The 24,520-nt window shown below is 41.6% G+C and overlaps 4 protein-coding genes across 4 annotated transcripts; 1 reads left to right on the top strand and 3 right to left on the bottom strand.

Annotated features, from left to right (window-relative positions):
• Positions 1-364: 364 nt before the first annotated feature.
• LOC146608196 (tubulin alpha chain-like) lies at positions 365-5,250 on the bottom strand. The gene is made up of 4 exons (XM_085347408.1): positions 5,198-5,250; positions 2,709-2,931; positions 1,548-1,696; positions 365-1,462 (listed from the first exon to the last, which is right to left on the bottom strand). Exons 1-4 carry the CDS (start codon positions 5,198-5,200, stop codon positions 488-490), a joined length of 1,350 nt encoding a protein of 449 aa, XP_085203534.1. The 5' UTR covers positions 5,201-5,250; the 3' UTR covers positions 365-487.
• A 1,544-nt stretch (positions 5,251-6,794) lies between these two features.
• On the bottom strand, positions 6,795-8,240 carry LOC146608195 (tubulin alpha-1A chain-like). Its single transcript, XM_085347409.1, has 3 exons — positions 8,105-8,240; positions 7,858-8,006; positions 6,795-7,775 (listed from the first exon to the last, which is right to left on the bottom strand). Exons 1-3 carry the CDS (start codon positions 8,223-8,225, stop codon positions 6,795-6,797), a joined length of 1,251 nt encoding a protein of 416 aa, XP_085203535.1. The 5' UTR covers positions 8,226-8,240.
• Positions 8,241-11,148: 2,908 nt separating this feature from the next.
• On the bottom strand, positions 11,149-12,687 carry LOC146608194 (tubulin alpha-1A chain-like; the record flags this gene model as incomplete). Its single annotated transcript, XM_085348652.1, has 3 exons — positions 11,149-12,120; positions 12,196-12,344; positions 12,447-12,687. Coding segments are annotated over 3 exons (1,362 nt in total), but the record flags the coding sequence as incomplete, so codon positions are not given.
• Positions 12,688-22,236: 9,549 nt separating this feature from the next.
• LOC146608193 (leukocyte cell-derived chemotaxin-2-like) lies at positions 22,237-23,504 on the top strand. Its single transcript, XM_085347512.1, has 4 exons — positions 22,237-22,323; positions 22,714-22,825; positions 22,912-23,063; positions 23,151-23,504. Exons 1-4 carry the CDS (start codon positions 22,299-22,301, stop codon positions 23,408-23,410), a joined length of 549 nt encoding a protein of 182 aa, XP_085203638.1. The 5' UTR covers positions 22,237-22,298; the 3' UTR covers positions 23,411-23,504.
• Positions 23,505-24,520: the final 1,016 nt, after the last annotated feature.

Below are 24,520 nucleotides of genomic sequence, written 5' to 3'. Positions count from 1 at the left end.
GTTTTGTAGAACTACATCCATGCATACCACTTAGCTATACTTGCACCATTTTAATCCTTTAAATTTAGATCTCTTCACATGTTTTAATAGCTTTTTATAGACTCTTCAATTTGATTAGCTGGAGCTACAAATGTTTAAATTAATTTTTCTGCAAGTTTTCTTCCAGCTAACCAGGTTTGAGTCACTCATTTCCAAGCATTTACTTTGATTACATTTAACAAAACAAAATAAATAACTAAAATAATTCACACAAAACTTAAACTCTAATTCTCTGAACTTCATGTTTCATAGAATGTACACATTACAACTTGAGAGATTGCATTCATTCCGACCCAAAGTAAACACAGACAAAGTATAACTTTATTGTGGTTTTATTTGGAATAAATGCATTGCTGGCTGGAATGTGCAGAACTGCAGAAAGATACAAGTCCAATATTGCTTTGTAAACACTGAACTACAGCAATCAGCAAATGGACCTTCCAGAAGCCTAGTACTCCTCGCCTTCGTCCTCCTCTCCAACACTGTCGGTTCCCACCTCCTCATAATCCTTCTCCAGGGCAGCCATGTCCTCTCTGGCCTCTGAGAACTCTCCTTCCTCCATTCCCTCTCCCACATACCAGTGGACGAAGGCCCTCTTGGCGTACATCAGATCGAACTTGTGGTCGAGTCGAGCCCAGGCCTCTGCGATGGCGGTGGTGTTGCTCAGCATGCACACTGCTCTCTGCACCTTGGCCAGGTCTCCTCCAGGAACCACGGTGGGGGGCTGGTAGTTGATGCCCACCTTGAAGCCTGTAGGACACCAGTCCACAAACTGAATGGTGCGTTTTGTCTTGATGGTGGCAATGGCTGAATTGACATCTTTGGGTACTACATCACCACGGTACAGGAGGCAGCAGGCCATGTACTTTCCATGGCGAGGGTCACACTTCACCATCTGATTGGCCGGCTCGAAGCAGGCATTGGTGATATCAGCCACAGAGAGCTGCTCGTGATAGGCCTTCTCTGCTGAGATAACAGGGGCATAGGTGGCCAGAGGGAAGTGGATGCGAGGGTAGGGCACCAGGTTGGTCTGGAACTCTGTCAGGTCCACGTTCAAGGCTCCATCGAAGCGAAGGGAGGCGGTGATGGAGGAGACGATCTGACCAATCAGCCTGTTGAGGTTGGTGTAGGTGGGACGCTCGATGTCCAGGTTCCTGCGGCAGATGTCATAGATGGCCTCATTGTCCACCATGAAGGCACAGTCAGAGTGCTCCAGGGTGGTGTGGGTGGTCAGGATGGAGTTGTAGGGCTCCACCACGGCTGTGGACACTTGAGGAGCTGGGTAAACTGCAAACTCCAACTTTGACTTCTTGCCGTAGTCAACAGAGAGACGCTCCATGAGCAGAGAGGTGAAACCGGAGCCGGTTCCTCCTCCAAAGGAGTGGAAGATGAGGAAACCCTGCAGCCCTGTGCACTGGTCAGCCTGGAAAATAAAAGTGTCTGAAACGTTAACCCTCAAGTCTTATTAAAAGCACCAGCTTTAACTTGTTCCAAAGATTTGTGCTCACCAGTTTGCGAGTCCTGTCAAGAACCAGGTCAATGATCTCTTTACCCACTGTGTAGTGACCTCGGGCGTAGTTGTTGGCTGCGTCTTCCTTTCCAGTGATGAGCTGCTCGGGGTGGAAAAGCTGGCGGTAGGTTCCTGTACGGACTTCATCTGAGGAACAAACAAATAGACCTTTAGTGGTGGCTCCACTTCATCATGAAACACTGGGCGCCTTTCTTATATTTGTGTCCAAAGCTGCAAAAATTTATGCTATGAGTAAAATCATTTATTCAGAATGAAGCTATATTTAAGCCTATTTTAGACCATTTACTGAGGGGTTATGAAGTGGCTTCCTACAAGAAACTTAAAGTAACTCGACCACATTTATTTAATTTGAAAAAATTGTGAGTCAACACTCACTTTTATTGCCCAAGTCATAATGGATGGCAACCCAACTTAAAAATGAAAAACTCTGACTTTTGCAACTGCCTCCAAAAGCCTTTGGACCAATTCCTATGTGAAGGCTAAAACCAAAGCATGTGGGTCTTAGTTTTGCTTTCAAGTGCCTCACTTGTGCTGCTAGCACCAACAGTGAGCAGCCAACTAGCTATTCTGTTCTATTCTATTAGAATAGCCCTTTATTGTCATGGTACATGTACAACAAAATTATGAGTGCTCCACACCAACTGTGCAGGAGTTTAACAAAATGGAAATGACATCACGAATAAATAGCAAATGGAAGATTGGTAGCATTAGTCAGAAGAAAGCCAGATTTTTGTAGTAAAACCTGTCTGACCAAATATGAATTTGACAGTTAGGGGAAACTTCGATAAACATCAAGAGGCTGTTCCACTGATTGAGTGATACGAAGTCAGAGAACATGACAAAAATGTTCCTAATGACGGCAACAAAAGTAAAGTGGCTAATGTAATCCAGAGCTCAGAGCCAGCAGTGTTGGTATCAGCAGGGAAAGGATCAAAGCAGATTGAAGAAAATGGCACAGAAAGGGGATCGATCTCTTGTTATCTGGTGAAGTTGCAAATATACTGGAGAATGATGTGTACCTTACTGACTTTTTGCTCATCTGTAGTCATTTGTGGGGAACTTCAACATTAATTTAAACTTTCTCATACACAACTGGTTTTAAAATAAGGGACCAAGCTGCACATTTAGAAATATTTACCAATGACTGTCGGCTCCAAGTCCACAAAGATTGCTCTGGGAACATGTTTGCCAGCGCCAGTCTCACTGAAGAAGGTGTTGAAGGAGTCGTCGCCTCCTCCGATAGTTTTGTCACTGGGCATTTGACCGTCCGGCTGGATGCCATGCTCCAGGCAGTACAGCTCCCAGCATGCATTGCCCATTTGGGCTCCGGCCTGGCCGACGTGCATTGAAATACACTCACGCTGTGGAAGAGCAGAGGAAAAGATGAGTTAGCCTAGCTCTTGCTTTGCATTTACAATGTTTATCACAGAACTGCATTTTAAGGCAGTCTATAAATGATCAAATATTTATGACTGTCATGTATGTTTGAATAAGTAACCTTGTTGCCAAAACTGGTTATTTGCATTTGGGTGAGTGCATGAAAAACCCTGGTTAATAGGGCACCATATCAGTTTTAATATTTTGATCTTGGTTAGCAAATACACAGCAGATCATAAACAGGAAAAGTATACTATTACTCTAATTACAGTCCAGATTATTTTACTTTTGAGGAAGGTCAAAGCTTTTTAAGGTAGTAATAAACTTGCATGTTCTCGTGAACAACAGGGCTTTGTAAATATTTGCACCATTTCCAAACACTGAAAGATTTTAATCCAACAGAAAGTCTAAAAAGGTGAACCGACAGTTTTATTTTCCTATATTTGGAAATGAGCTGTTGGAATCCAGATTAAAGTGGTTTCCTGGTTATGTCCATTTCCATCCTTCGTGTGGTTGTTTCTCAAAGTCTTTTTAATCAAGAACCCTCAGAAGCAAAAAGAGAGTTGAATGTGATACTAACAAAGGTGTAACTAATTGTACTAATCAATTTGACTGAACTTTAAAGTTTCTGTAAGTATCTAGACCTGATTTAAAAAACTAACCTCCCATTAGTCTTATTGAAGGTTTAGGTTCTTTATTAAAGCAAGTAACAAAGGCATTGAGAATATTACCCTCTATATAGTGAGTAAACTCGTGGGTTAAAGTACGATCAAAAAATAATAATTCTGAAATGAAAAACAAAGTGGTGTAGGTGGTTAGAGATAAGTGTCTGAATGTTTAATGACATAAAACATTAACATTTATTTAAAAATGTTTAATTCAGAAGACTTAGTAATTTCATTTGTAAGATTTTTGGAAACAAGACACATTCAATTGTAGAGTGTGAAAGGAAAAAAGATTAACTTCAGTGCAGTGTCAGGACATGCCGGTGTTGTGCCAAAAAGTGATTGTCTGCCAAAAACTGATTTCCGGTATTTGCCAAAACGCAATTGCTCATATTTAAAGTGCTATAAGTAACTTGTTGGGCTATAATATGTTAAACATATGTCAAATGCATCCCTTGACATAAAGTCATCTTGAGCCACAAACAACATTCGTGTAACAAGATACAAGCCGCAATCAGTTTTTGGCAGCGACTTTTATATAACCTTTATTTATGCAGTAAAAAAAAAAAAAAAAATCTCATTAACATTAAAAATGTATTTTGTAAGAGTAAGTTGCCCAACAGGACAGCAGAAATGGCAGCAAATATTACAATAGTTCTGTAAAAATATTTTAAATGGGGATAAAGGACCGGATTGGCTATAATGCAAGTACAAGTTGTAAAGATACTTAAAAAACAGATAATTTTTTAATTCTTTATGCAACCCCTTTGTATCCCCTGTTCACCGAAGTCTATTTACGAACATACGTAAAGATATTACACATAAAAAATACACAGAAACACTGGAAATCAGTTTTTGGCAGACAATCACTTTTTGGCACAACACCGGAACATCCGAGCAGCAGTTTTACCCTTAGGTAGGGCTTTCCGCATGCCTGATGAGCTCCAACATGGCAGGGTGACCCCTCCCAAAAACAGCAGATCACTAAAAATCACCCTGCGGGCAGAGGAGTTTTGAAAAAAAAAAAAAAAAAAATCCATTCAGAGCGGAAGCAGCTCTGCTCCCTGCCCCCACTCTGATCCCCACCTCTGTGTAACGTTCACGGACAGGGCGTTATCTAATGGCGCCAGTTAAAAAAAAAAAAAACCCAGAAGTTTCAGTTTCAGCACGACCGCTTACAGAAAGACATGACACGTGTGCACACGACCGTTACAGGCCATTTCTATTTCTTTAAAACGTCTTTTTTATTACGAACTCGTGGGGTTTGATCTGCACTCTTTTTTTTGTCTCTTTAGTTTTAACTGCGCCAGCAGTTTGGCCTGCTTCCACGTCACATAATGTTAAGTGCGCACATGCGTACACAAAACAGAATTTTTTAAAAAAATATATTCAAAATACTTTTACTTAGAGCTATATTTTAAGATTTAAATAAATTAGTCCATAGCGCTTGGCAGTTTTTTTTAATCATTTATTTTTTTTAACAAAAACCTTGCGTTTATTGTAACACCCGTCATTATGTGACTTAAAAAGAAAGCAAGCAACGTTATTTTAAAAAAAAAAACCGACAAACGTTTACTAAGCTTACCATTTTTGTGCTGTTTTCTCCTTCGACCCGACGTTGAAGAATCGGTTGGTGAAGGCAGGACTGAAGAGCGGAAGAGCAGCCGGTCTTATTTATACTTTTTGAGGGGGCGTAGCCAAACCGAAGGTTTGAATTTCCTGTTGGCGGGAACGAACGTTGGGTAGTGCTGCATTCACATACGGTCCGATTTTGTATCTCGTCTTTCAGTATGTCGTCTTTTCAGCTCTAAACGTGTCTTCACATTTCGTGTTAAGACAGAAACAAAAAAGATAGTCTGGATAAAAGGTGAATTAAAAGCCACCGTTGCCTACAATAATTGTCCATCAGGCTTTGAAATAAAGTTTTAAATATTAGTTGGGCTCAGAGAGCCAGATGAAAAATACTTTAAATAATTTGAAAAACTGAAATTAAGGTGCATTAACTCTTGATTTTTTTTCTTTAGGGAAAACAAAGAAAGTTGAACTGACGTTATTGTAGTGATGACATATAACTGTGACTTTTTAACTTTTGTTGTAATTACCCTCTAAAGAATTTGATTAAAACTTTTACCACCAGGTAAAGTGGGTGTTATGAGACATTCTCTGGTATCTACTTTGAGCACTCAAAGTGCTTTTCTGCTATAAGCTTCACCCACAAACACATTCATACAAGTGTGTCTTATACCTAGACACTTTTAACTTTAAAAAAAAATGCTTTTAAAAAGTGTTTACTTTTTTCCTTTGATTCTTACCCCCTTTTTCCCAATAACCTTTGTCTTTTGCCAGGCTGCCATTTCAACTCAGGACGTGTTGTTCATGAATTACCTTGTAAAACAAAGGTTACACTGAAACACTCACTTAATATCTCCTCACCAAAATGAACACAACTAGGACGTGAATTCTAAGTGGTTGTTTCTTCACATCCCGTTGTTAATTTTAGCGATTAAAAAAAATATATTTTTATACTATTTTTAATTGCAGTCATTTAAGGGTTTTTAAACTTATTTCTGAGATATGTCATATAAAATGTAAAAAGCTCGCAAACATGCATTCTTTCGTTCAGCTTCCCTTTCAAATAATGACAAAGAAAACCTCCTTAAGACAACATAATGACATATTTGTTCCAAAACATATGAATAAATAAACTGCAACAAGTGATTACCTCACATTTATTCTTTATGGATGAAGAGCAAACACTACAGGGAAAGCAGGTCTAATCCTGGGTCGTTGTTTTTTTGGTGCGTAAGATTTAGATATTCAGGCTATTCAGGAAGGGCAAATAAAGCTTGAGTTGTGCAGCATGATTAGACAAAGACTTGTCAGTTTAATGTCTCAAGAAAAAGACACACGGTAAACATGATATCTTGTCACTGCAAACAGAGGATTGTAGAGTGGAAACTAGGGTCTAAGAATATTATACAACAATGCAAATGTCGAGGTGCTTGCCAACTTTGAAAGGCTTATAGGTAGTAGTTTTAATTTCACAGAACTGAAGGAGCAACAAAAGGCTTTACTGTGCTACAAACAAAGCTTTTGTCAGATTATTGTCTAAAACCTACAGGAATGTGCAGCTCAGTTTGTTTGAAAGAAACTTAGACTTGATCTCATTGATTAATTTAGCTTTAAAACTCCTCCCCCTCTTCCTCTCCTTCATCGCCGATGCTGTCAGTTCCCACCTCCTCATAATCCTTCTCCAGGGCAGCCATGTCCTCTCTGGCCTCTGAGAACTCTCCCTCCTCCATTCCCTCTCCCACATACCAGTGGACGAAGGCCCTCTTGGCGTACATCAGATCGAACTTGTGGTCGAGTCGAGCCCAGGCCTCTGCGATGGCAGTGGTGTTGCTCAGCATGCACACGGCTCTCTGCACTTTGGCCAGGTCTCCTCCAGGAACCACGGTGGGGGGCTGGTAGTTGATGCCCACCTTGAAACCTGTAGGACACCAGTCCACAAACTGAATGGTGCGTTTCGTCTTGATGGTGGCAATGGCGGCATTCACATCTTTGGGTACCACATCACCACGGTACAGAAGGCAGCAGGCCATGTACTTCCCATGGCGAGGGTCACACTTCACCATCTGATTGGCCGGCTCGAAGCAGGCATTGGTGATCTCAGCTACAGAGAGCTGCTCGTGATAGGCCTTCTCTGCTGAGATAACAGGGGCATAGGTGGCTAGAGGGAAGTGGATGCGAGGGTAGGGCACCAGGTTGGTCTGGAACTCTGTCAGGTCCACGTTCAAGGCTCCATCGAAGCGAAGGGAGGCGGTGATGGAGGAGACGATCTGACCAATCAGCCTGTTGAGGTTGGTGTAGGTGGGACGCTCGATGTCCAGGTTCCTGCGGCAGATGTCATAGATGGCCTCATTGTCCACCATGAAGGCACAGTCAGAGTGCTCCAGGGTGGTGTGGGTGGTCAGGATGGAGTTGTAGGGCTCCACCACAGCTGTGGACACTTGAGGAGCTGGATAGATGGCGAATTCTAGCTTTGACTTCTTGCCGTAGTCAACAGAGAGACGCTCCATGAGCAGAGAGGTGAAACCCGAGCCAGTTCCTCCTCCAAAGGAGTGGAAGATGAGGAAACCCTGCAGCCCTGTGCACTGGTCAGCCTGGTGGTAGAAAATAAATCTTTTTATTGTTACTAGTTACACTGGAAATTTTAACTCATGACATTACAAGTGATAAACTCACCAGTTTACGAATTCTGTCAAGAACCAGGTCAATGATCTCTTTCCCGATGGTGTAGTGACCTCGGGCGTAGTTGTTGGCTGCATCTTCCTTTCCAGTGATGAGCTGCTCGGGGTGGAAGAGCTGGCGGTAGGTTCCTGTACGGACTTCATCTGTATTTGGAAGACATTGAGAGTATACTCAAAGATTAGGAATGGTGGTTTGGTTTGACACTTAATTTATCACTCTCTAGTTATTCCTGCATTCTTACCAATGACAGTTGGTTCCAGGTCCACAAAGACAGCCCTGGGAACATGTTTTCCAGCTCCCGTTTCACTGAAGAAGGTGTTGAAGGAGTCATCTCCTCCTCCAATGGTCTTGTCACTGGGCATCTGACCATCCGGCTGGATGCCGTGCTCCAGGCAGTACAGCTCCCAGCATGCATTGCCTATCTGGGCACCGGCTTGGCCAACATGGACAGAGATACACTCACGCTGCAAGAACAAGTGGTTCAAATGTCAAACAAAGATCTGAAGTAAAAGCTACATTTTAATGTCTTTGTCACAGATTTTCTGTCCAGCTTTAATACACTAATCAGAGGAGATTATTCAACAGAAAACAACCCCAATGGCAGACAGAAATTCTGTTGTATTTTGTAGCATCAAAAGGGGACTTTTTATTGGTAACTTAAAGAACACAAAGGTCTGTACTACAATGGCAGGAAAAACATCTCAAATGAACTGACAAAGGCATATGCACAGACTATATATCAGAGTTATTATAGATGTACAAATTTATCACTACTTACTGTTATTTATTTATGTTTTCATCTTTTTTTGTTTTCAATTCACTTTATTTGCAGTTAGTCTTTAGAATGGCCTGCTCATTTCAGTTTAGTCTTTATTGTTTTTAAATTTTTTGTTTCAGTGTTTTAGTTTTTTCACAAATTAACTGGGGCATTTATTGTAGTGGGGGTTTAAGAAGTTTAGAAAGCGTATTAAAATAAACCACTCTCATACCATCATGAATACTGTCATGTAGACATGCCAGTTTCAGTGCTTGATATGTTGACACATTTGACCAAATTTGAAACTAAAGAAGAAAACTAAAGACATTTCCTATACATTTGGATTTAATTTTAGTTACTTGGTTAATAAAAAAATATCATTTGAATCAGTTTTGGTTTCAGAATAGTTTTTTTTTTTTTTACTTATTTTTATTGGCTAAAAGGAAGAGGTGAATTTAATCAGACATTTAAGAAAGATCAGAAAAGAACAAAGAAAGGAATGGGAAACAAAGAAAACCACACCAGAATATAACCTTCAAAATAAAACAGGAAGTAAACTGAAAGGGGGTCCAAACTTAGTAAGATGCAGAAAAATACAGGAGGCATTTGGAAAGAATAAATACTCCAAGAAAGAGATAAACTAATAAATAAATAAATAAAAAATCACACTCCATTTTATACACCCAATGTCCCTGTGAGAGGTTTTTTTCTCTCAGAAATCATCCGAAGCTGTTCAACAGAGGAACTTAAACAGAAAATGAAAGACTTCTCACCATATTTTTGGAGCTTTGAGGAGTCCCTTGTTCACTTGAGAGGAGTGGCTGGGGATATTGTGTGTGAAATGCGAGTGCAGTAAGCTGCTTTATAGCCAAGCATCACCAAGCAACAGCCTGCAATGTTGTGGTAACTGGAGGAGCTGAAGAAGCAAACACCAGCTCCTTCAATAACAAATGAGGGTGCAGAACACAAAAAAGAAAACCCACTGTACAAACAGAAGGTACTAAAGCTGTTGTTATACACACAAGTAACCAACAGTGAAATATTTGGCCCATAACTGTGTCACCTCACCTAATTTTTCATGTTAGATTTAAGGTAAATCTGCTGTTCTGTCTGTGCAGTCAGTACCTTGTGGTTCAGATCTGAATGAAAAATTTAAATATGATGGAAACATTTATCTGTGGATGGCTCTAACTCATAACTCTTTAATTTAAAAAAAAAGTTTCTGTGTCAAGCATTACTTCTTTAATGAAATACTGCTCAAATTAGAAGTTTGGTCATGTTGAAGTGACACATTTGGCAGCCTGGGTTTTCTAATCTTGCAAATGAATGATAACGGATACCTCCCCAGAGTGAATGAATAGGCTTTTGTTACAGCTCACCGTTGCATCACCACTTTAGTCAAGATTCATTTGCAATGCAAAGGCAGCATATTCCCCAAGGAAAACATTGCAACACGCTTTCCTCAAAGCCAGCTGACATTTGAGATCACCGTTTCTTTTCCAGTAGGTCTCAGTTCAGAGCTTTCAGCTATGTACACAGGAGAAAGAAAAGGGGAGTATGGTGGTACTATTGAGAAAACCGGATAAATGCAATACCTGAGGCTGGAGATTAACAAAGGATTATGTTTTCCTAAGGAATTTTCCTCAAAAGATTAATTTCTTAAAAACCACCAGGTCACCAGTAACCTGTTTGTGGTAGAGGTAGTTTCTTTTACCCAGATAGAAATCATTTGCCAGTAGGCCAGAATATGTAAGATCTAAAAAGTAATATCTTTTAGTTTCTGAAACTAGAATGTCTTCCTCCCATCACCCACAGCTTGTTCTGAAGGAACAATCTAAAGTATCATCAGGCGATTGTGATTTGGTGCTATATAAATAAGATTGAATTAAATAAAACTATACAGTGTAACCCTACACCTAAGAGGGTTGTTGGTGAACTGGAGGAAGTTAACAGGTTAGGTTTAACAAGAACTTCCCCAGTTTCTAAATGGACATATTATATTGACTAAAGTGCTTTAGGAAGTTTATAACCCAAAATGAATTTCAGAACCAATCCTCTAAAGTACAGATTTACTGTCTACTGATGCCTTTTCAGAAACCTGTTTTCCTTAGAAGATGTTTTTGTGTAAACCTTGTGTGCTATTACCCATGTAATCTATTGTTGGGAACTGTTAAATCTTTCACCCGTGCATCTGCTGGTAACCCTAGAGCTGTAACCACAAACTACCACCTAAGGTTTCCAAGAACATGCTCACACTTGGTTTCCCTAGTTACTGTTCTCTCAGGCCTTGTTTGCTTTCAGGTGTCAGCTGACAACAACAGACAAGTCATTATAGTTCAACAGCAAACATGCACATTGCTGGAGGAGACACATATAGTGGGAGAAACTGAAATGCACAGACAGACAAATGCTTTGCACTCTTGGTTTATTTTTGCACACACATGCACACACATATATATAAAAAACCAATATGGCATTGCTCACTGCTGAAATACAATAATGATATCATTATGCAAAACTAAAACGTATTACTCCTCCCCCTCTCCCTCATCGCCGATGCTGTCGGTTCCCACCTCCTCATAATCCTTCTCCAGGGCAGCCATGTCCTCTCTGGCCTCTGAGAACTCTCCTTCCTCCATTCCCTCTCCCACATACCAGTGGACGAAGGCCCTCTTGGCGTACATCAGATCGAACTTGTGGTCGAGTCGAGCCCAGGCCTCTGCGATGGCAGTGGTGTTGCTCAGCATGCACACTGCTCTCTGCACCTTGGCCAGGTCTCCTCCAGGAACCACGGTGGGGGGCTGGTAGTTGATGCCCACCTTGAAACCTGTAGGACACCAGTCCACAAACTGAATGGTGCGTTTCGTCTTGATGGTGGCAATGGCGGCGTTCACTTCTTTAGGAACCACGTCACCACGGTACAGAAGGCAGCAGGCCATGTACTTCCCATGGCGAGGGTCACACTTCACCATCTGATTGGCTGGCTCGAAGCAGGCATTGGTGATCTCAGCTACAGAGAGCTGCTCGTGATAGGCCTTCTCTGCTGAGATAACAGGGGCATAGGTGGCCAGAGGGAAGTGGATGCGAGGGTAGGGCACCAGGTTGGTCTGGAACTCTGTCAGGTCCACATTCAAGGCTCCATCAAAGCGAAGGGAGGCGGTGATGGAGGAGACGATCTGACCAATCAGCCTGTTGAGGTTGGTGTAGGTGGGACGCTCGATGTCCAGGTTCCTGCGGCAGATGTCATAGATGGCCTCATTGTCCACCATGAAGGCACAGTCAGAGTGCTCCAGGGTGGTGTGGGTGGTCAGGATGGAGTTGTAGGGCTCCACCACAGCTGTGGACACTTGAGGAGCTGGGTAAACTGCGAACTCCAACTTTGACTTCTTGCCGTAGTCAACGGAGAGACGCTCCATGAGCAGAGAGGTGAAACCGGAGCCAGTTCCTCCTCCAAAGGAGTGGAAGATGAGGAAACCCTGCAGCCCTGTGCACTGGTCAGCCTGCAGGGGAACAAAACAGCACTATTTTCTCCATACATAACTACACTCTAAACTAATACATGTAGATAAACTCACCAGTTTACGAATTCTGTCAAGAACCAGGTCAATGATCTCTTTGCCGATGGTGTAGTGACCTCGGGCGTAGTTGTTGGCTGCATCTTCTTTTCCAGTGATAAGCTGCTCGGGGTGGAAGAGCTGCCGGTAGGTTCCTGTACGGACTTCATCTATATTCACGAAAAATAACTGTATATGAGTATATGAGAAAACTTTTCAAATCCTTTACGTATAAATATATTTAAATTTATATTAAAAAATTGAAATTTTACCAATGACAGTTGGTTCCAGGTCCACAAAGACAGCCCTGGGAACATGTTTTCCAGCCCCGGTTTCACTGAAGAAGGTGTTGAAGGAGTCGTCTCCTCCCCCGATTGTCTTGTCACTGGGCGTCTGACCATCCGGCTGGATGCCGTGCTCCAGGCAGTACAGCTCCCAGCATGCGTTTCCCATCTGGACGCCTGCCTGGCCAACATGAACAGAGAGGCACTCCCGCTGCAAGACCAGGCCACATCAACATTAGAAAAGGCTTTGTGGAATCTAATAGGCAACACTATCACACCTTTAAAAGTGGACATCACAGAGTCTGTAAGATACTGCAGAAACTTACCATGGTTCTAAATTCCTGCTGCTGACTGCGAGGATCTGCAGGCGAAATCTGCTCTCTCTCAAGATCTCTCTGGTACTTATAGTATCTCCAAACTCTATAGTAACGGGTCTTGTTGTTCACAAATGGGGGTTAACTGAGTTTACCAGAGGGCAAAATCATTGTCCCAACACGCTCGGTCACACATCCATGACCATTTTTCCTGTGGAAAGATAATGTATAACCCTGAGCCCATACATCAGGCACACAAAACTCATTTAACTCACAAGCACCTAAGGAAAAAGCACAGAGTGGTTAATAAACTCAAAGCTCTGAGGGGGGCTCAAAGCTCCATGTGAGAGAGTCAAAGGAATTCTACATTCCCCAAATATTTGTAAACAGAATATTTTTAACAGCCCCCCTCACAGCCTGTTTGTACGTTGCCCAGATGTAAGTTACATTTGTGGGCACTTCAGCAAGTTGAGCTTATAGGATCAATGTTATTTACTGAAACTGATAAGAAGAGAAACTATAAAGTCTGTTCTTTAATGTAAGCAACGTAAGTAATTTTAACAAGAAATTTAACAACTCATGGGCTTCAGTGATAATGTATAAAATAGCTTTTTATAAGCTTTATCCAGTTACATATGTGAAATGTAGCCTAATTAGTTTTAGGATTTGACTTTGGCTATTTCATTTAAGCCCTTTTTTCTGACTACATTTAAATGTTTGCATATTTGCATTTTGTTATGAAGTACCATAAGACCACAAAGAGCCAGGGACTAAATTAGAAAACCACAGAAAAGGGAACATAAACAGTCAGGGAGACAAGCCTACAGTGTATACCCACTGGCCACTTTATTAGGTACTACTAGAACCAGGTGGGAGCCCATTTTGCCTTTAGAACTACCTTAATTTTCATTGCATAGATTCAACAAGGTGCTGGAAACATTCCTCAGAGATTATCCATATTAACATGACAGTGTCCCACACAGTTCAGGTTACACACATGCATCACAGCATGTAACCCCAGTGGCCTAATGGATAAGGCACTGGCCTCCTAAGCCAGGATTGTGGGTTTGAGTCTCATATGTGGGGATTTCCAGCTGTTGAAGTGGGCCCTCAACCCAGAGCGCAATGAATTGCAGCCATCCTCATTTGGCCCGTGGTCTTTACACTGGTTAACTGTGTTGCTACAATTCCATAATGGGAATCTCCCCTGTTACCATAACCCAAATGTGCTCTATTGGAATGAGATCTGGTGACTGTGCAGGTCTAACCAGGAGTTTTTTTTAAGGCTTTCCACATGCACATGTAAAATGCAGATTGGAGTCAACAGATTATATGAATTATATATTTCTTTGTCGCTGGAGGGCACCCAAATGTCAACTAGTCACTGAAACTTGCAAAGTACAGGGAAGGACCGTCACTGTCAAACAGATAGGGGTGGCAAAAGTGCAGACATTCTTTGCTTAAGTAGAAGTATAGACATCTGTTTTTAAAACGACTCTGGTAAACACTGAGGTACTGACTCAACATCTGTATTCAAGTTGAAAGTAATTAGTGGTCCAAAGTAAGCCCTTTAGGAGATTTCCACCAGCGTTTTTTTTTTTTTTTTTTTTTGCCAAGCTAACTGACCTAACTGAAAATGGTATTAATACAAGGGAACAAACTTTCTAATGATTTTGCTCATCTTGACTACATGTGATGTAGAACAAAGTGAATTTTTAAGAATAGCTCTATGCTGTTGTTGAGATAAACCTAAGATGGAAAAAGAATCACTTAGAAATAATTTGTAATAATTTAAACTGTGAGTAGATTATGTTTACAGGCTGTGATCAGCTGACCTGTGATGCTGCTGCCTGAGGAATTCAACAAGATCTAAGCATGGAGACAAAGTCAGAGAGGCAAGGACTGGACATATGCAGAGGACGGATAGTCGATATAATGGACAAAGGTGATGAAGATGGAGTTGCAAGAGAGAGAAGAAAAGAGGAAGTAAAGTAAAAAGTAAAGTAAAAACTTCACTTCAATAGCACCTTTAAAGATATTGGTCCCAAAGTGCTGATCAGAAGCAAGAAAAAACATTACACATCAGTACACTGAAAAAGTTACTTAAAAGCAGTTGTAAAAAGAAGTTTTTAGTTGCTTTTTAAAAAGCTCAACAGAGTCTGCAGACTTCAAACTAAAGGTGAGAGAGTTCCAGAGTCCTGGTGGTAACATTGAGAAGGCTCAGTCACCTTTAGTTTTCAGGACCTTAGGGACCCCCTAGAGTTCTTTTTCTTTAATATATGCCAGTGCTTGACCATTTAGAAACCTATAAGTGAGAACCAAGAGCTTGAAATGTTTTCTGGAAGCCACTGGAGCTGGACGAGTAGTGCTGTGACATTAGAAAATCTCTTTGATTTGGCCAGAATTCTGGAAGCAGTGTTCTGTACAGTCTGCAGATGGTCCAATGATGCTTTAGGAAGGTGAATAATGAGCTACAGTAATCCAATCTCGAAGAAACAGTAATGACCATCTAAAGTAAAACCAGAGTCAAAATTTGATGGAAGGTTTAGCATGAGATGCTAATCCAGCTTTTTGCACTGTCTAAGCACTTGTGTAAGACACGCAGTTGTGATACCTCATGAGGCTTAAAAAAGAAACATATAACTGAATCATTCCAGTAGCAGTGATACGAGATATCTTTAAAAGTGCTTAAAATGTTCTGTAGAGGGAGCACATAAATCGGAAATAATATGCATAATAATAATAAGCAGCCACATCAGAAAGATATGATGTAAAGGATTGTAAGGCAGTGGTCTTGGGAATATTTGTGATTGGGGTGGTCTGCTCATCTCCACTCCAGAGTCTGGACTCTGGAGTGTGTGTATGGTTCATGTCTGTGTGTGTCTGTGTTGGGCGAGAGCTGAGTGTTTGTGTATGTGTACGTAAGGATGGGAATAAATGTTTGTGTCTGTGTCAGGTCGGGTCTTAGATTCCACTCCTCTCTCCCCCTAGGTATGGGGGTTTATCTACCCCCACCATACTCCCTGCCAGTGGCTGGTGCCCCACCTGCTGGTACATTGGTGGTTCTCTGCGTCCAGGGCTGAGTGCTCGGGTGTGCACTGGCTCACTCCTGGTGACTGCTTGGCAGGGCCTGTGCAATATCTCAGTCTGCCCCCCGGCTCTGTCTGTCTTTTCTTTCCAGTCCCCCGGTCCTCTCAGTTCTGATTGTAAATACTTAAAATAAAATACAAATAAATAAATAAACAATCCTGATAAAAAACTTCTAAATATGACAATCAAGTGGTCCAGTATAGCAAAAGAGCACTTAGGAAAATAAATATTAGACAATAATTCTGTTTGCTACAGTGCTGTAAAGGACAGGCAAAGAAACCCCAAACATAAATAAATAAATAAATAAATATTTGTGATTGGCTGTCCAATGGGGAGAGGCCAAGGTTTAGCCTCAGCACTCCCTGATTTGTTCTCTTCATAGTCCTTCCTCATGGCATAGACAAAGATTTAATTTCAGTGTGAGCTCATCTGAGATTGTCAGAAAGAATCAACAGGAAGAACATTTTAATGACCTTTTACAGATTAACTGAACATGAACGTTTGCCAGTGCTCAGACACCTGGTTAAACTTAGGTCTAACCCTGAACTAAGTTTTTTGGCACAAAAAAAAGCAGGTCAGAGTAGATCCAATCAATTCTGAGTATTTTCAGTATTACTTATCATCCTGGTGCACTTTATCATAAGTCAGAGTCCATCACTGTAATCATGTTTTATAGTGGAAACCAGTGCTATTTTGATGTTAGCACGTTTCCCCGTGTCAGACTTTACACAGTGCTCTGTCGGTGTCTGAATAATGAACTGTTTCTTTGCCTGTGTTGTCTTTGGGGAGTTGGACAAACCCAAGTACTGCATCGAGCTGTTGTCTCACACAGTCTGCCTGGTGAGAGTTTGGAGGGGCACGGTGGTTGGCTACACCAATAGCCTGCAGGGCTTCAAGCTGAAGGTGAGCTCCACCCCTATGTGTGAAGAGTAAACTTTGCAGAGGACATTGCGGCAAACAAATCTCAAAAATCTTTTATATAATCAGATTTTATAACTGGGAACATCAGACACAACAGAATGCTTGTACAGTGTTTGTATTAGATGTTCTGAGTAGAAACTTTAGATGACCATTTTTGCCATTCCTGCACCATGGTTCAGGGTCTGGGTCTTCAAAATGACCCTGAATGTCCAGACCATCAGGATCACTTACACTAAGTAACGGTCATTCTGTTGATGAAGAATCAAACTGTAGTGATAAAATATTGTGGATTGACTTCTGATCTGTGAAAGTTTTAATTGCTCTTTAGTTTTTAATTTTGGTTTTAATTATATATCCAAAAGCAGCATAAGGAGTAATGTTTTCTTTTCTTTTTATTGAACAGACACTGCTGAGCTAAAGCAGCAAAGATGCAGTTCTTATGCTTCAGCAGAGCTGTCAGACCCTTCAGGTGTCCAAAAGACACAAAAAACAGACCTTCCCTGACCGTTGTTCTTTCACTCTGTTTTTAAACATGTTTCCAGTGTGTCTTGTTTCGCGACATGTCTACCTGAACCTGCTAAAAGTAGTAATAATTAACAGTGCCCAGATGTAACTATTAGCTTTCAAGGACATCCAAACAAGCGTTTATGGAACCCCTCTGTGTCAACATCCGAGTGTTACAACAGAAGGGAGAACACCATCAGGTGTATACAAATATTTATGCATAATAATAAATTTAACTTTTATCAAAAACACAAAAAGGTTATGAATAGAGTAAAATTATTTAGCTTGGCAGTATTATTAACAATTTCACTAATGAGGACTCAGATCTCAGTGCGTTGATTCTCTTTCCTAGGTTCATCTGATCAGCAGATGAATAGAAAGCGTGTGTGTGCTTGTGTGTATGCGTGTGTTCCTGTGTTTGTATTTATGTTGGGGGGGGGGGGGGGGGGGGGGGGGCATCTCGTTTGCATTATAATTGTAAAATTCTACCTAATACAGCTAATTATAAACATGATTCGGCTTGCAGATATTTTTTACTCCTGAATAAAATATCTACATCTGCCCAAAAATTTTCAGATAAAATTTTGGGCAGTCTTTAATTATCAGGTAGCAAAACCTGAAATAATGAACCCACAGAATGAGGAACTTTTTTCTGCAAATCTTCAAAACCTATTTTTGGGTAATCAAATACAGTGGGGCAAAAAGGTATTTAGTCAGCCACCGATTGTGCAAGTTCCCCCACCTAAAATGATGACAGAGGTCAGTAATTTGCACCAGAGGTACACTTCAACTGTGAGAGACAGAATGTGAAAAAAAAAATCCATGAATCCACATGGTAGGATTTGTAAAGAATTTATTCGTAAATCTGGGTGGAAAATAAGTATTTGGTCAATAACAAAAATACAACTCAATACTTTGTAACATAACCTTTGTTGGCAATAACAGAGGTCAAACGTTTACTATAGGTCTTTACCAGGTTTGCACACACAGTAGCTGCTATTTTGGCCCATTCCTCCATGCAGATCTTCTCGAGAGCAGTGATGTTTTGGGGCTGTCGCCGAGCAACACGGACTTTCAACTCCCGCCACAGATTTTCTATGGGGTTGAGGTCTGGACACTGGCTAGGCCACTCCAGGACTTTCAAATGCTTCTTACGGAGCCACTCCTTTGTTGCCCGGGCGGTGTGTTTTGGATCATTGTCATGTTGGAAGACCCAGCCTCGTTTCATCTTCAAAGTTCTCACTGATGGAAGGAGGTTTTGGCTCAAAATCTCACGATACATGGCCCCATTCATTCTGTCCTTAACACGGATCAGTCGTCCTGTCCCCTTGGCAGAAAAACAGCCCCATAGCATGATGTTTCCACCCCCATGCTTCACAGTAGGTATGGTGTTCTTGGGATGCAACTCAGTATTCTTCCTCCTCCAAACACGACGAGTTGAGTTTATACCAAAAAGTTCTACTTTGGTTTCATCCATAGCTGGACTGGCCATCGGGCATACCGGGCATATGCCCAGTGGGCCGCTGGCGATTTTTTGTTTTTATGGGCCGATGGATTTTTTTTTTTTTTTTTTTTTGGAAGGGTATAATGAAAGGTGTTGGATTGGCCAATTGGTCATGATCGACTCTGGGCTGGACCAATTACAGCCGAGGAGGCCGAATGCACCCGCCCCCTTGTTTAGCAATCACGTGATTTTCGCGCATTGCATGCCGGGAACTCGTGGCAAAACAATCCAAGTACTGCATCAAATGCAAGCATTTGCAGCACCGCAAAACGTTCATTCTCCGGTTCCAACACCTTCTTGTTTTTTCTTTGCCGCACAAAAATGGAATGTACAAAACAAAAGGAGAACAATGCCGGTCCGTACAAAGACAGACTCGACGAAAAGACAAAGAAAAGATACGAGGAAAAAAACTCAAAGGTGTGAAAGGGTCAGACCCTTACGAGCACACAGAGTGGACAAAAGACGTTAGCGTGCTGCCCAACTTTCACCACGCTCAGATTTATAATCATACGGTTCTTGGAGTGAGTGCACACACTCATGAAGTTCAGTAACTTCAGGTCACTGCAACAAGCCCAGGTACAGTTTACCGACGGATGGGTGCAGGACCTTGAAATGCACCGTGTAGAACGAAAGACCATCGTACGAACAAAGGTAAGTTTACCAGTCTCACAAATCGTTGTCATAAATACACATTCGTTAACCGTTTATTAATATAACCTTTGAGCTCAATGGTAATTAATTAGTAGTGGAAATAATTTCTGGTTCATTACAGAAATGTAGCAGTGACAATAATACTGTATGCTGTAATCGTACTGGACAATTGGTGATACAAAACAACTGTTTTATCCTGTGAATAAAAGTATATGTTTTTGTCAATGTACCATAATAACAGAAGCGAAACGCAATATTGTGTCAGGACAATTCACTATTTATGCACAATAAACACAATAAATAAAGGAGCATAGCGCGACAATTTCTGTTCAGCGCCAGACTTGTTTGTTACCTATATCACCAATTATGTTAAGAAAAATGACATATTAACGACTAAAAAACTATGACCTTTGTGGGAATGCTTGGAGCAGACTAACATGTGAGCTGGAGTGTTCTGAGACGTTATATTTGGTATATCCAGACCATCCGTTGGCTCTTACTTCGGAAACATGGCTTAAAAAATTTCTCTTCAACGACGTAATCCGATAAAAAACGATCGGCTTCCTGTGGCTGTCATGCGACCGGCTGTTGCAGTTAATAATACAACAGCTTCTTGCCATTTTTTGTGTTTCTTTTTATCGCTGTGTAACTGAGTTCAATTGAAAGCCTGCGTGCGCTAGTACCTCTTGCCACAAGTTCCCAGAATCCTTTGCGGTTTTACCCCTGAATGACGTCACATTTTCAATCTTTATCCTGGTGGGCCGGTCTCTAGTTAAAATGCCCGGGCCGATTTTTTGTCCCAGTTGGTTTCATCTGACCACATGACATTCTCCCAATCCTCTGCTGTATCATCCATGTGCTCTCTGGCAAACTTCAGACGGGCCTGGACGTGCACTGGCTTCAGCAGCGGAACACGTCTGGCACTGCGGGATTTGATTCCCTGCCGTTGTAGTGTGTTACTGATGGTGACCTTTGTTACTTTGGTCCCAGCTCTCTGCAGGTCATTCACCAGGTCCCCCCGTGTGGTTCTGGGATCTTTGCTCACCGTTCTCATGATCATTTTGACCCCACGGGATGAGATCTTGCGTGGAGCCCCAGATCCAGGGAGATTATCAGTGGTCTTGTATGTCTTCCATTTTCTCATGATTGCTCCCACAGTTGATTTTTTCACACCAAGCTGCTTGCCTATTGTAGATTCACTCTTCCCAGTCTGGTGCAGGTCTACAATACTTTTCCTGGTGTCCTTCGAAAGCTCTTTGGTCTTGGCCATGGCGGAGTTTGGAGTCTGACTGTTTGAGGCTGTGGACAGGTGTCTTTTATACAGATGATGAGTTCAAACAGGTGCCATTCATACAGGTAACGAGTGGGGGACAGAAAAGCTTCTTACAGAAGACGTTACAGGTCTGTGAGAGCCAGAGATTTTCCTTGTTTGAGGTGACCAAATACTTATTTTCCACCCTAATTTACGAATAAATTCTTTACAAATCCTACCATGTGAATTCATGGATTTTTTTTTCCACATTCTGTCTCTCACAGTTGAAGTGTACCTCTGGTGCAAATTACTGACCTATGTCATCATTTTAGGTGGGGGAACTTGCACAATCGGTGGCTGACTGAATACTTTTTTGCCCCACTGTATAATCTGAAGTAGCTTCTTTTTTTTTTAACTCATTGCGTATTTTGGGTACTGTGCTAATGTGCTTTAAATTGGAGATTATGTATCGGAATTTCAGGAGCAGGACCACGCCTCCAAACACACTCCTTTCGGCTGTCATCTATATAGGTTCCCCTAGTTCTTCAAGCTGATCATTCTTGTTTACGTGCCCCACCTCCCCTCCCTCCTTCTTCTCCAGTCTTCAACTTCTTCACTTCTATTTAGTACATGGGGATCTGCCCGGCCCGGGAGCCGCTGCCAGTCCCCTTCGAGGCCTTCCCCAAACCGCAGCTCAATTCATGTCAAAGCATTCACCTTTACCTACTAAAACACTGTCAAACTTAAAATGAGGACGTGGGCCCAGCTAGTGACGTATGAGTTTTTATAACTGATTTTAATATTTGATGTTTAATATGTAATGGGGATGTTTTCTTTTGTTCTGTACCTCTCTCAAACTCAAAAAGCAGAGAAGAGCATCCCGGTATCAAACACTCTTATCCTTAAATGATTCTTAGATGCTTAGATGATTCTCAGTGTTCACTTTTTCTTTATTGTCGATAAATATTTTCAGTTTGCAGTGACTGCAGTAGGAAGTTAGCTTGTGTGGCTAAACCTGTCATATTTACATAAAGAACTTAAGTGCTGTTGTTAATTAATATGTTGTACTCCTTTTGAACTTAATACGAAATAAAGAATATATAATGTATTCTATAATAAAAGAAAAAAAGAATTTACAATCTTAAAATGAATCTGATAAAAAATTTGCTTAACAGACTGATAGACTCATCAGAACATAAGAAATGTGTGTGAGACTGCAAACTTTGTATCAATCCGATACAGAGTAAATACAGGGCCTGTATTGCCGACACCATTACTGATACTAATACTTTTAGCTTACATATTTAACTTTTGAAGTTCTTTACCACGGCTAAAGCCATAGAGTTAGATTTAGTCTCTTGTTTGGATTGCAGAGACCTGGACCCTAATAAAGACTCAGATTTGCAAATACTGGGATTACTTGCGTAACCAAGTGATGCAACACAAGCACAAACAGACTCAAGAGTTTCATCATCAACATTTGAATAATCAAAACTCCAGAATGTGTTTGTTTTCAGCTGCTGACACATTCAAACTGAAGGCTATAAATGCTGTGAGAGTAACAGCAGAAACTCAGTATCTGGATCAAAGCTGAAGGTCTAAAGATGAGACGCATCCTCGTTTTACTGGGTGAGGAAATCCCAACAGCGATTTAGCCGTTTACATGTTAAACCTGTTAGAGGTCAATATTTCTCAATGTTTTGGTGGTTTTATGCATTCAATTTTTTCTACCAACAACATATAACGTATAAAAATTCACTGCGAATGACACGAGAGCAGAAGAAAAAATGAACTTAAAACACAACTTTCGTCAGTAAAAACATAAACTTACATTTGGGCTTGTGTCTGTTTACCTGAATGCACATTTAATTAGCATATTTATAAACTGTTTAAGTAAAACTTTAACCAATCAGCTAATAAAATTGTTTTTAGATGACCAAATTTAGTTTATTGATAAGATTTAAAATAAAACGTTAAGGTTGCATCTATGAAAGTCTGAGTATTTCTGTGTATCTCCAGCTGTGGTGTGGATGTGTGATGCTGTTAAGTTCGGTCAGCTCTGCAGTGACAATGTATGCAACACCCAGAGGACATCAGACAGCTGGGGAGAGGGACACTACGGAGCCTCGCGGTAAGCTGTGAACACATTTTTGTTTTTAATGTAAGGCTGGATGATGTGAAGCAGCTGCTCACAGCTGGATGTCTGCTGGATTTCAGGGGTGGGAGACTTCACAAAGGTGTGGACATCGAGTGCAGTGACGGCTCAGATGTCTTAGCCCCGTTTGATGTGACAATCAAAGGGAGCCTGATTGTCTATAATGACCCCAATAAGAAAGCTATCGACGAGGGCATCAACCTCTCAGGAGAAGGTCAGTCCACCGCCCATCTTGTTACTGATTGTGTTATTGATCCTGGTTTCGATTTAATGACTGAGTGGTTGTGTTTGTGTCCTGCAGGTCTTTGTTTCAAACTTTTCTATGTGAAGCCGATCAAAACCTCAGGAACGGTGGATAAGGGTGAGAAGATTGGCACAATGCTGCCCATGCAGAGCGTTTACCAAGGGATCACCTCGCACATCCACGTCCAGATGTGTAACAGAAGTGAAGACCCCACAGAGTATTTCTCTGACTTATGTCAGACTCGTGTCCCTTCTGAAGAAACGGAATTAATACCAGGACGATTCTGGTGGTTTGATCTGCCACACTATTACGCCTAAGAAAGAAGCTTTTACTTATTCTTTTCTTAACTGTGTCTGTTTTATCTAAAATGGCTTGCACAGCTTTAATCCTTTTGAAAATGGAGCATTTATTCAGCCTTTTGATAATTAAAAAAAATTGAAATATTAATTTGCTTTTGACTTTGACTTTAGAGCTTTTATTGTCATTGTGCTGTTTCTTGCACAGCGAAATTGGGTAGATGGAACACAAAGGTGAAATATTGAAACAGAAACATTGTGGGGCTGTATACAAGTCCAGTTATATAATATCCTTTCAGTCTATTGGTTTTGCACCTGATGGATCTGAACCTTTTTCCAGAGGGCAGGATGGAGGTAGTCTTTTATAATTGCCCTGGCTCTGGAGAGACATCTCTAGCTGGCACGGTCGAGATGTCCAGGGAGACCGTTCACAACCTTGACTGATTGTGAACGGTCTGTGAGAACGTTTTTGATCCATGCACATGTGGCGTGGGAGGGAGTCCAAATTTACCACCTTGGCTATAAGAAGGCCTGGGATGATGGTATTGAAGGCCGAGCTGAAGTCAACGAAGAGCATCCTCACTGATGTTCCAGGATTCTCCAGGTGATGCAGAGCAGAGTGGAGGGCGGTGGAAACTGCATCCTCAGTGGACCTGTTTGCCTTATAGGAAAACTGCTGGGGGTCGAAGCTGGGTGGGAGGCAGTCCTTTATATGCTTTAGGACCAGCTTCTCGAAGCACTTTGCAACCACTGGAGTCAGAGTGATGAGTCTGTAGTCGCTGAGGCTACTGATGGTGGTGGACTTGGGGACTGGGACTATTGTTGCTGATTTCAGGCAGTGAGGGACAGTGGCATGTGACAGGGAGAGGTTGAATAATGGTGAACACAGGAGCCAGCTGGACAGCCCAGGCTTTGAGCATTCTCCCAGATATTCTGTCAGGGCCAGCAGCTTTCCTCTGATTTACTGCTCTTTACACATTGCGAACCTGGTGTTCTTGGAGACTAAAGGTGTGAGGGCTGTGCTCAGAGGAGGCTGTGGGCAGGGCAGGGCGGTGTGCATGGTGGGGGTGTCTGCAGTTTTCTCAAAGCGGGCAAAGAAGCGGTTAAGTTCCTCTGCTAATGAGATGTCTA

The sequence above is a fragment of the Diplotaxodon limnothrissa genome, linkage group LG23, assembly GCF_057381915.1.
Source record: "Diplotaxodon limnothrissa isolate DT_005_m linkage group LG23, D_limnothrissa_male_GT1.1, whole genome shotgun sequence".
In the NCBI taxonomy this organism is placed as follows: Eukaryota; Metazoa; Chordata; class Actinopteri; order Cichliformes; family Cichlidae; genus Diplotaxodon; species Diplotaxodon limnothrissa.
Note: the sequence above shows the minus strand (reverse complement) of the source record. Positions and strands in the feature narration are given on the sequence as shown.